The following is a 12,555-nucleotide window of genomic DNA, read 5'->3' as shown; positions in this document are numbered from 1 at the left end:
GAAGAAAAAGCTTTTTGAGTGTGGGTATGGCAGAGAGGGGATTTTATCCAGCTAGGGGGTGGTGATGAGAGCGTCCTCTTGAATAAATGAGTTTCAGCCTACATCGGTAAATGACTAGTGATGAATATCTGAACCAGTGTGAGAAAGAAGGCTGCACTGAAGAGTGTTGTTTCAGTGATGTCTCTTGTCAACAGGGATAAGGAGCTGATGAGGTTAGTTTATAACTTCAGACTTTCCATTTTCTCACTTAAATTGGAATTTAAAAATACATTTATTTGACTAGTGTGTTTCTAAACCCCAGATACCCATGAAACCAATTTATAATTTATAATGGAGTTTTTAAGAAACCATCAATGGCTGCAAAAATAGTCGTCAACCTCAAAATCAGAGGAAAGTAAAACTGCGTGGCACAGAGAGCGCAACATGATGTAGGTCTCATGTGGATTAGCATATTTGAGCTGGTAATTATCATTCATTATTGATTTTCTTTTGCTTGCTAATTCCTGTTCAGTGTTACTCGGTGCTGGAAACTTTGCCAGTCCCTCACATTGTGAAAACAGATTGACATGATAGTCAAACCTGAGATCCACTTCACCTACTTAAACTGTGGGAGGAAAATCAGAGCAACAGGAGGAGACCCAAGTAAACCTGTAGAGAAAGTGTAAACTGCAAACAAGCAGCTTTGTTTTATATGACACATACTGTACCTTTAAATTCTAGACAGGATTTGACCATTTTGGGGATTTTGAGACTGACACGACTGGTTATATTAGGCCTACGTCACTGACAGCAGGAGCAGCAGGAGGCTCTGGGGAGACAGAATGTTGGAGAATTTCTCCACAACATTCCTCTGTACTTTACGCGGCTGAATCAGCACAGTCAGTGGCCAGTTTGGAGATGACACATGTCAGCTGCGCAATCTGTTTGTGCACATTGTAATTCAAAAGACGGTACAGCTGAGTGATCAAGGTCCCATTCACATGGAAACCAAGATGGCATTTGGCATCTGTTAAAGTCAAAACATTAAATTTCTCAACACCTACTTTGATCCAGTTGATTTTCTTTTATTTGCATAAGTAAAATGTTTGTAATGAATATCGACAGTACAATACACATTTGTACCAAGACACACACTTGGACCTAAATTTCACATGTGTTCTCCTAATGTTAAGATGTTGCCCCAGTGTATGCACAGTAAATAGTTAATGTTCAAAGAGATAATGCTATAATCATGTTTGTCATTTTGGGCAGATACTATGAATGGTGGATGAGATGTGGTACTCAGTAAGCTATTATTATCAGAGGTAGATTTTTTTTTTTAGATTTATATGCATTTTTTCAGTTTGTAAAGAGGGGTGAGAGCACTGGCAGGTCTGTCTCAAATATTGCAAATATATTTTTACGTTTGGCTGAGGAGGGAAATTTGTTCTAGTGATAAAAACAAAATACGACAAACTGCAGTGGAAACAGACTTAGCAAATAAATCATGATGTATATGAAACATATGACTTAGGACGGTTTAAACGGTTGTTGTTTGACTGAAGCATCTTGTTCCACCCTCTAAATAAAGTCTGTCTAAGTCTAAGTCTCTTCTTCTGCAGTGGTTTAATGGCACCAATGGGAGATTAGCACTACTTATCTCAACTATTAATGTTTGCATAACAGCAGTGGATGGAAATGCACTGTAATTTGCATTGTCCTTTGTCAGTTTCCTGGAAATTCTCTTAAACTTTGTGCTACATTTGGCTGGAAACCTTACTATTGTCAAAGGAAATTAAAAATCCTTATCATGGTTCAGCCCAGCATGATAAGTAAATCCTGAGGCAATTTCAAATGGGACCAGAACCTCATCCATTACATACAGCATCTCCTCCTCAAACTTATTCAGAGGCCTAAGTAGTCTAACAGATATTACAAAGTGACTCAAAACTGACTTGAAATCTTTGAATCTTCTGTAATTACAGAACTAGAGAGAAAGAGAGGGAGAAAGAGCATGGTGACCTACAGTAACTCATTTGCTGACAAACGGGAAACAAGAAGGATCCTCCATTAGAACTTCTATTAAAGATCACTAAATGAGGCACATAAATGTTTAATTATGTTACTTAAGATATTCAGTGTATTCTTGTACGGAGAACCATGCATGAAATCCTCCAAGTCATTATCGCAAATAGACTTATAGAACAGGCCATGATTTGGTGAGATTTACTGAAAGATTGTGGTTTGGATTACAGTTTCTCCAATGACTCCAATTAAAACATTAGTACAGATGCTTGGTGGTCTGTTATATATGTTTGCATGTCGTTAGAGTTTTCTTTCAGACTGAAAAATCACTGTATAATACCAGCTGTGTTGGAAGTCACTGGGCGGGAAACCCCATCACACTTGGTCTCGCAGAGGAAATCGTCGATGGAAGGGCTTAGAAGCGGGCGGCTCTCTTGTTGCTCACTCACCAGCTGTAAGGGCAAACAGACAAGACAATTTAGGCTCTCACTCAGCATGTTTCTCATGACCTCTGCAAAAAGTCCCTGCGACGTTAACATAAAGTGAAGTTCACAACTCTGCTCCTGCTTCAGTGTCAGTGCCCCTTTACTGACATGTCTGTTTTAGGAAGATAACACACATTTCTGTTCCTTTGCTGCACATCATTTATTCACAGCACCTTGACTTAGATACACTGAAGTGACTCAAATGTGTGCTGATCCACTCAGATTTTAGAGGTGTAGCAGCCTTTTTTTCACTGTTTTAAGTTGGGGTGATGTTTAAGTGAGGAACAGAGAAACTTACAGTATTTGAACCTTATTTGATTCAGACCGTAGCAGAGAACCTATGCTGGGATATATGGCTGTATTGCTGCATGAGTTGTAGCTGTTGTCCAAATGTGCAGCTGTTCTATTCTGTCACAGTTGATGTTTAGCCAGTGGTTAATGGAGACTCAGCACACAATCACATCACTATGTTTGCATGCACACACAACACACAATAACTGATAAAAATCAGTGTAAGGCAGAAAATTGGTTTTCACATGCACCTTAATGACCTGTCTTGGGGAAAACCAGCCTGCACACGCAGCAGGTTTGTGATGAGATGTCTCCCCAACTTTCTACCATCTTTCTGAACCAGAACAGGAATATTTTAAATGTATGAGTGATGATTGTGCAGCCTGGAGAGGGTTTTTCATGTTTTATCAGAGCATCAGGCTATTTTGGACTGATGGAGTGCTGGGAGGCTCTGTATTGAAAGGGAGCACAGTTTGTGTGTGTGTGTGTGCGTGTGTGCGAGTTTCTACAACTCAAACTTACTGTTGAGTTGTAGAAACAAATGTACCTAGGCTTATTTACACACAGATTTCAGTGTAATGCAGTCTACTTCAACACCACTACAAACTATAACCTCAATAATAAACATATAATTAAATTGATGCCTATTAAGTGAAAAGTTATGCTTTTGCAGTCATGCAGATACACACATATAAAACCCTCTCTCAGAGACCCAGTTAAATGTACACAGTATAGGAAATGGGGCCTCTCTGAGACATTATGCTTCAGAAATAAGATTACTATAAAAGGATGACCACTGTACTACAGTGCATGTAATCTCACTGAATGAGTGAATGAGTCACCACTGAGAGAACCATTGAGAAGAGCTGGGCAAGAGAAGCCCAATGGACGTGTCCCAAAAAATAATTGCTTAACAATTATTGCTTATCTCACCTTCCAAACCATGAAAATGCTAATCACCTTGCCCATGATGCACCAATTTGTAGGCCTGCCAGAGCAGGTGCAGAATAGGTTACATCCAATTCATTATCGGTACCCTGAAGCCTCGATGCTCCAGGTGCAGCTGGCCACAATTTGCCGACCAGTGCCTCATAATTTGGAGGTGAAAACCAGTTCTGTTCCATAGAAGAGGTGAGCTGCCACCGCTGTTGTCAGCCTGCGTAGTGTGTATATAATGCTGGCAGCGAGGAAACATGACATTTGCTATTGTTGCTCTCCAGGCTGTGCTCACGAGCAGAATTTTAATGAAAGTTTAATTACCAAGTGTGGAATGGACTGCACACAACCTGCCATATGCTTGATATGAAAAGTGCTGAATGGGGTTTTCATACCATAACTACACTGTACAGTACAGTATGTGCCCTTACAATTATAGATGTATAGTATATCCATCCTGACTTATACTGCACTGTAGCATTATACTAGCCATTTAACTAATCTGTTAACATTGGCTTTACTTCCTTAATGTCAGGGATCCCACAGATCCCACTGCTGTATGTCTATAAATGGTAATTGCTGAAATGTTTGCAATTTAAATCCAATTTGTAGAAAGGTACTGAAGTGGTAACAGCTCCTCCTTGCCACAAACTAATAGAAACACCTGTCATAGCATATATTACTTTAGTTAGCAAAAAGTAATTCATAGATACAAAGACACCAGAGATCTGACTTCCTCTTCCTGTCCTCCTATGAACAAACTGTTAGAGAGCAAAAAATCAGTGCTTTCTGTATGTAATAGAAACTAAATACTTGACTCAGTCATGAGCAATAAATAGAAATTTCACTATTCATTGTCATTTTACGTCATCGTTGTCAGGAATAGAAATACATTCATGGTTGCAGAACAGATTGTAGGAGTGTTAGTAGAAAGGCATATAAAAGCCAGGGATGCTAGTTTTTTGTTCCATTGTAAATCTGCCTACACCAGTATATCCATATACATATACATACAGATATACAGCATTTGAAAATCTGTAGTATGTAACTGTGTTTTACATGTTAGAAATTCCTACAGAAGTAATGGGTCATTTTCTGTTGCAGTCTTCTTAAACATATTGTCAGTTCACACTCATGTTCTCATAGAATTAGAGGAAATCATGAAGTGTTATGATGATAAAACAAAGTTAAGTATGTTTTCTAAGCTGTTAAATGGGGGGCTGTTTCTCCAGGGACCCAAACAGAGCATTAGGGTTAATCTAAAAGAGAAAACTAATTATAATTTATGATGAGGTGGATATTATGAATTTTGTTTCATGCCCAACTTTGCTTCTTTAATGTGCAGCTTATAATGATGTCCGACAAAGAGATGAATGAAATAAAGAAATCTAGAGGAAGATGACAGTTAGCTTGGAATAAGATTTAATTCTTGCTGCATTAGAGAGGGGAACACAAACTTAACTTTTACCACAGAGAGAGAAAACCTTTGAAAAGTACATAAATAATATCTGGGGAAGGGTCATTACTTTGTTGAGTGAGAGTTTGTGCTGTGCAGCAAGAACGCTGACCCAGCACAGGTAATTAGAGTTTGTGCTGTTCTGGTGTCAGAATAAAGCTTTGGTTCATGAGAAGTCTCACAGTGTGAAGTAACCTGATTTCACCCTCTGCTGCTGTCAGCCCATGCATTTCCCCCCAATTTGGACCACAGTGACAAATCATAGGGATGAAAATACACTGGGGTAGACTTTGTTCTTAAAGGTTGAATTTATTGAGTGCTTTACAGTGTTTGAGAAAAGTGTAATTGATTCCGACTGAAAGCTGCACTACTGTTAACTCAGTTACAGTTGCCTAGTGTTGTGAAAGAAGTGGATGCTTCATTTAATCTCTGCTTCAAAACTGAATAATAACAATGCAACTGCTGGCCATTAATGGAGGAAATGGATCATCTCAAATGGTTTCTGCTGCTGCTATTAGATGATTTTTTTTGTTTGTTTTTTTTTTTTTACCCATATTCAACTCAAATGCTACCTCATTAAAACACCACCTAAAACATAGGTAAAAATTATTAGGACAGACAGACCTGGCCCTGGCAGGGGGAGGAAAGAAACTCTGCTTGTCATTCAGAGAAAACAAAAACAGCAGCATTAATCCACCCTGCTATTATTATTTACCACATGAAAACACTTTCCCTCTTTTAGCCTGCGTTTTTGTGTGCATCTAGCAGTCTAGCTGACTGTATTATGTATTGTTTCTTGCAAAATAAACTTTTTAGAATATTTTTTATTTCATGGTATCTCTTTATATCACGGATCTGGTTTACTCAAACATGTAAACATTGCAAAAATACAAACTAACATCAAATAACATCAAAATGCTTCATAACGTAGTGGGAGGTCGAGACCGTTAGAGCTGAAACAATTAGTTGATTAATTGATTATGTGTTTCCAGCTTATCCAATATGACACAGTTACTGTTTTCTCTGTTCATTGTAAAATTCATTTTCTTTGGGCTTTGGATTGTGGGTCACACAAAACAAGTAATTTGAAGGTATCACCTCTTGTTCTGGAAAATTGTCATCTTTCTTTCATTATTTTTTGACATTATATAAACATTTTAGATATTTCATAAATTGGAAAGGAGTTCTGAAAATAACCTTTACTGGAGCCATTTAGACAAATAATACCAAACTGTTCTTTGTGTCCCACATTATAGTATTGGAATAATGATTCAATTAGGGCTGACAAAGTATTAGATTATTAAGGTTTATTAGTGCTTTTACATGTAGTATTTATTTATTTATATATCATCCACTTATATCATTCAGGTTTCTTTACAAGCAAGCATTGCATTTTTTAAATTTTAAAAATGATACTTACCTAAGCAGGGTTCATAAATGTTTTTTATTCATTTCAGACTTGGTTTTGCTGTTTTTTTAAAGCCCACAGAGAGAATGTTGTTTCTGTAACATTAAATCAGCTCTTGTATATAATTTCAGGCATTGCCTCAGGCACAACATGCAGTATGTATAGTGTTGTTAATGTATATTACATTAGTTTGCCATGAAAACGGAATGAAAACTAATATACTATTTGACTGCGCAGAGATAATTTTTCAATGCCATAAAAATCTACAGTATGAAACATTATTGCTATTATAGGTAATTCTAAAATATAATATTTCCCTTCTGTCCTTTTGCATTTTAGGATTCTGTGTCCAAGGCATTTTTCTGTTTTGCTTGTATTTAGCAAGTCAAATGTAGCTGCACCCAGACATTTTCTTAGCTGACTGATCCATTCAACATAAACGCCAGCTGAGCTGTATAAATATAGTGTACTCTTAAAAAGCTCAGTGGAGACTGGGGACCTGAGGACTGGACGGGGGGAATCTCTTAACAATGTAAATGACATTCATAAATGCATATGCTCACAGTGGCTGAGTGGATGATAACCAGAGAAACATCTGTCGGTGAATAACAATTTTTGTGATGCTTGCAAAGCGTCTGCTGGGGACATCTGAGAGTTACTGTCTGCATTAAACAGAGGTGGATTGTTAAATTCCCTGTACTCTGTGAGAAAATGCCCCGTAACCATAGATGACCTTGAATTTCTCCACTCTTTAGTTTTTTGAGCAATAAAAATGTTTTCTGGATACAGGTTCCCCTGCAGAGTCCTGCTGTGTTTGATGTCTGATTGACTGAAGGTCAGCACACTGTCAATAGCTGAATGCTGGACATTTATAGCATACCCTGATCTTCAAGTAATAGATTTTATTCATTAAAAAGTCTTAGGTTTTAGGTTTTTAGAGAATATTGAGAGATGTTGACAGAACCATGGCTTAAAGCCCTGCTGAGTCAGATCCACTGCCGAAAGCTGGCAGTGTTAGCATATTCTCAGAAAGTACGACATGGTGTTTAGCTGAGAAACAAAAACATTATTGTAATAAACTACAGCCAGCTTGGCAGTTAATGGACTTACTGGGGATAAAAAAAACAGGATCTTTGGTACAATGTACTGCTTTACCAGCTGAGTTTAAGTCAAAATGATACATTACATCTCTTACTAACTGCCGCTAGCAGTTCTAGGGATGTCAATGTCTGTTGGTTTCAGCAACTATTACATGGCTTGTGTTAGAAATACTGTACAGATTCAGTTTCATACTATACTATTTAATTATAACTGAATACCTGCAAGACTAATGAAATTTCCCAACTCTTCTCAACTCTTCTTCAAACAGTATTAGACTCACTTTAAGTTTGTGCTAATTAACAAATGTTAGTATAGCAGCATGCTAAGCTAAGATGGTGAACACGGTAAATATAATACCTTAAACATTAGCATGTTTGCATTGTCACTTTGATCATGTTAGTACAATGATGTTAGCATTTAGCGCCAGTTGCTGCCGTACCAAAATGAAGCCTCATAGAGATGGTAGCGTGGCTGTAGAGTCTTTCAGTAAAAGTGATTTAAAATTGCTGTTGGTCACATTTGATATTGAGAGCACTGTGAGTCTGATTTGTATTCTGAGCTTCTTTAAAGCCCACATTTCACCTTCAGTTTTGAGCAGATATGTCTGAAAGTTGAGTCATGACGACAGTGAGGGATCAAGGTTGTGTCTGTACATCACTGCTGATGGAGGACATTGCGCTATCTGCAGCGAAACACTAAATGATCATTGTAGATGTTCTTCAAAGCACTTCCCAGTGATTGCCATGGGGGCCAATTTTAAATAATGGTTTTGAAGCGACGAGACCTCTACATCTTCCTTTTCCAATCACCCAGAAAATGGGGACAGCAGATCTACCGCATTCATCTGGGGAGATGCGTCAGGCTCTTTCGTAGCAGGTAGCATGCAAACGCCAATTATAGGTTCACTCTCAACCCAAGAGAGCAGCTTTCTGAGCTGTTTGCCCATTACACTACAAGGAGGTTACTGTTTTCCCCTGCTGACTCTTTTCCTCCGTTGCTCCCCTCCAGTTATACCTTTTTGCTCCTCTCCTATGCAAAGCACTTTGGCATTTTGTTTACAAGTACTTTAAGGAGTAATCTAGAAAATTATGTAATGGAAAACTTTGGCTAATTGTGCCGCTTGGGCTTGACTCCAAGAGATCTCTCAGATGTTACTGTCAAGGGAACTGTGTACCAGTTAAACTTGTCAGAGCCTTGAAGGCAGGGAGGTTGAGGTGAGGAAAGGAGGAGGTGGAGAGAATGGAAAACACTACATAAAGGGAAACGTGGATACAAAATATCAAAGCAGAGAATTTACAACAGTTGTTAGATAAAACCTGAAGGCGACGTGAGGGAAGGTTGTCTTAAAAATAAAGCCAAGGTCTTATAATATGTTCAGTTCGCATGTAGAGTTTGTTGTGATCTGGAATTATATCACATTTATATCACTTCAGCATCTGCATGTTTAGTGGTGAATTTTGTTTTCTTGATCATTATATGTCTTTGTGAATCTTCTCTGTAATGCATCAGGTTGTTTACTCATTACAGTTGCATTGAAGATATTATTGTGGGTGGCAATGAGCTGTTCCCTGTACTCCCACGGGCCTGCATACTGGAGTTCAGTTTGCTGGGTATTTCATGAGTCATCATAATGGCTTTACATTTGTCCTTATGATAAGACTAGTATTATTCTATATGATATATATATATATATATATATTCAACAAAAAAAAAAACAAAACCAACAAAACAGTAATCCATCTCTCAGTATTTTCCAATTTCCCTGCCTTGTCAGTGGCAACGGGCCCAAGCCCATTTGTTCCTGCTGAAGATGTAAAAAACTTTAAAACAAATACATACTTTTTTTAATGGCACATTAATCTCCTTAAACAACTGGGTTCTGTAGTCTTTAGTAAATGTTACTCAAACAGGACTTAATTGTACATTTTATAGGGAACTACTTTCAGCTGTGGATTAATACAGTATTTATGGCACCAGAACAATTCAGTATTGACAAATAAGATATTTCAGGCTTTGGCAATGAATACTTTGAGAATCAAATCATTATTGGGTTTGGTCTTTTCATGGGATTTGTTAACATTAAGAAAGATATAGAATATCACCAGCCTTGTCCTTTAGGCAGCAAATCAGTTTCAAATCACATGCAGTGAAGCAGTCTTTATGTTCTCAGTAAAGTGTGGTTTGATTTTGTGTTTCACAGTTTGCAGCTCCTTTCCTCTTTGGAATTTGAGATATTCTGTTGTTGCAAATTAAGGGCCGTATTCATTTCGTTTTATCTTACCAGCAGGAGTCCTCCTCAGTGACACCAAAGAATGAGGAGAACTGTTAGATTACAATTACGGGTTTTCATGTTGTTGCTATAGATAGATAAAGTTGTGTATGAGGTCTTGTTTCATGCTGCTTCCATTTTTGGATGTCTTGGAAATGTTCCTTATCTTCTCAGAGAACCTGGGCTAGCACCCCCTGACTCTGTGAAGCCCACTGAGACATCGTATGTGATATTCTGCTTTACAAATAAACTTGACTTGACTTGACATGTGGCGTGAGGAGCCACAGCCTGTCACTTAGCCTCTGTCACTCGCTAAGTGACATCAAACTGGGACACGGTGCCTCTTGGACTGCAGCCTCAGCCACCGGAGAGCACTCTGATCATGAGTTGTGTCTGGCCACATGGAAAGGACGTCAAGTGGTCCATTTGACACTGCAGTTATTTCAAATCTGTGTTTATTCTCCTGAAAAGGATTTTCAACAAAGTAACATGCAAAACATTCGAGAGAGGCATGACTTCTGTCTAGGGATGAAATTCTTTACATAAGAAAGAAAAACAAGCAGCCTGATCTGTTTTACTTTCTGATGCTTTCTTTACTCAGTTCAGGCATTAAATATTTACCAACTGCTCTTAGTGAAACAATGCTGACTTGCAACAGCTGCTTACTCCTGTGTGTGGGCTTGCATATGAGAGAGGTAAGTGTGGTGCACACAACAAGCAGCTCTAAACAGTAATCATTTTCAAAATCCAGGTTTTTGGTGGCATGCCCAGCTTGTCGCCGTGCTGTTTTGCATTGCGGTTCTGAGCAGCTACTTGACAGTGATGTTGCACGTACTTATTGTAAATGCGACTTGACTGACAGCAACTGTTATTCGTCATGTTTTCAGGTTGAAGATTTACCACAATTCCACAGCCTCTCATGCTAATAAAACCCCTGGGAAACCTATTAAATAATGTCAAAAATACATTGTCATCAGTCATAAAACAAGGCTGAAGACTGAATTTTGGAGATGAGATGTTTTTAAATGGGCTGTGCTGTTCTACTGTACTAAACATTAGATTTAAAAATAGTACCACATATTGTGGTCATGGCTGGGCACTGTGACCAAAAATCCATATCAAGATAAATGAACAGAGTTACTCATGATTTACTGATGTGTTTAGCCTGTTTAATTACAGTATGACTGGGCTGTTGGCTTGTTGGTTGGATCGGGTTACATATAATTGGTTGTTGTAGCTGTTGTCATTACAATTAATGAAAATTGCAATATGAATACATTTAGCTTGGTAATAGATCCATAATGAAAGTAATCAGATAAATTACATTTATGGCAGCTGTGGTCATGGTACTTTAAATGCTGAACATGCTTCATAAAACAGTGTGATATACTTGGTGGCGTTGTAATTGCAAAATATCTGTTACTCAGTTCATCCTGTAACTAATACATGATAGAGTAGCTGTCGGTGCATGAGCAGGCCTTTGTGTGTTTATTTTGAACAAACTATTGTTTGATAATGGAAACATGAAACTCATTAGTCTAAGTCCTGTGACCCGGAGGATTTATCCTCTCTGACACTCAGTGAAAGCCTTTATGATGTGGATAGTGCTTCAAACACTACTGTGCTGTAACAGCCTGACATGAGAGACACGTATTTGTGTGTTTGTGCTCTCAGTTGATGCTGTCTGTGTGTTCTCTGAGGGATGTAGGTATTGATATTTGCGAGTGGTTAAATCTTATAAACAGGTAATTATTGACCTGTTGTCACCCTGATATTGATTTTTGTGACACTGTCGCATCCTAATGGAATTTAATGTATTCTGTCTATTACATAGATTCACCAGAATCACTGAAGTTGTTAGGGTTAGGGAAGTTATTCTTCGGTGGCCTTTCCTTGCATTGTTATACAGTAATTAAAAATAATGACAAATCATGATTTGCTCATTTACACATATCTAAGTCTAAAGCAGCTTCGTCTGTCAGCAGAAATGCTGAGCCAATATTAAATCCCTTCCACTTGAGTGGGAGCATTATCTCAGTTGTATGACAGCTTATCAAACCAGACATTGTATTAGAAAATCAAACACGTGTAAGCATGCTACAGGTTATTAAAACACAGACAGATATAAGAGGACACAGACAGCAGCACACACACACACACACACACACACACACACACATACATACTGTACAGAAGCAATCAAGCACAGAGCAAGAAAACTCATATTGGCATCTGGAGCACCAGCTCCATCCAGCTATAACACTTAAACAGCAAAAGAGAAGTGAAAAGCGGCACAGTAATTTGCTGCAGAACTTTGTACACAGAGAGCTCAGTCACCAGCTAAATGCCATGCTGTGTGGCATAGCATTTTGGAAACGCATTCATACACTGTTTGTGCTGAGGATTAGCTGCTTATGAGGTGTAAAAAGTTCATGAGGAAGTTTTTCTGACCTGATTAGGAATGGGAGAGGAAATTTGTGTTGACCCTCCGGGTTAATCACCCCCACACAGTGCTGAACATACAATAACTGTTAACTAGAAGAGCACTATGAATCTTTCAAAGGTTAATTTGAAAAAAAAAAAAAAAGTAACATGGAAAAAATTG

General features: G+C 38.2%; 1 protein-coding gene across 3 annotated transcripts in view; it reads right to left on the bottom strand.

Moving 5' to 3' along the window:
* Positions 1-12,555, bottom strand: part of pex5la (peroxisomal biogenesis factor 5-like a) — a 90,685-nt gene that overhangs the window by 37,818 nt on the left and 40,312 nt on the right. For all 3 annotated transcript variants that reach the window (XM_018673220.2, XM_018673221.2, XM_018673222.2), the window contains one exon: positions 2,345-2,456. In XM_018673220.2, the coding sequence (XP_018528736.1) occupies positions 2,345-2,456 (112 nt within the window). The remainder of the gene's footprint in view (positions 1-2,344; positions 2,457-12,555) is intronic.

The sequence above is a fragment of the Lates calcarifer genome, linkage group LG17, assembly GCF_001640805.2.
Source record: "Lates calcarifer isolate ASB-BC8 linkage group LG17, TLL_Latcal_v3, whole genome shotgun sequence".
In the NCBI taxonomy this organism is placed as follows: domain Eukaryota; kingdom Metazoa; phylum Chordata; class Actinopteri; family Centropomidae; genus Lates; species Lates calcarifer.
Note: the sequence above shows the minus strand (reverse complement) of the source record. Positions and strands in the feature narration are given on the sequence as shown.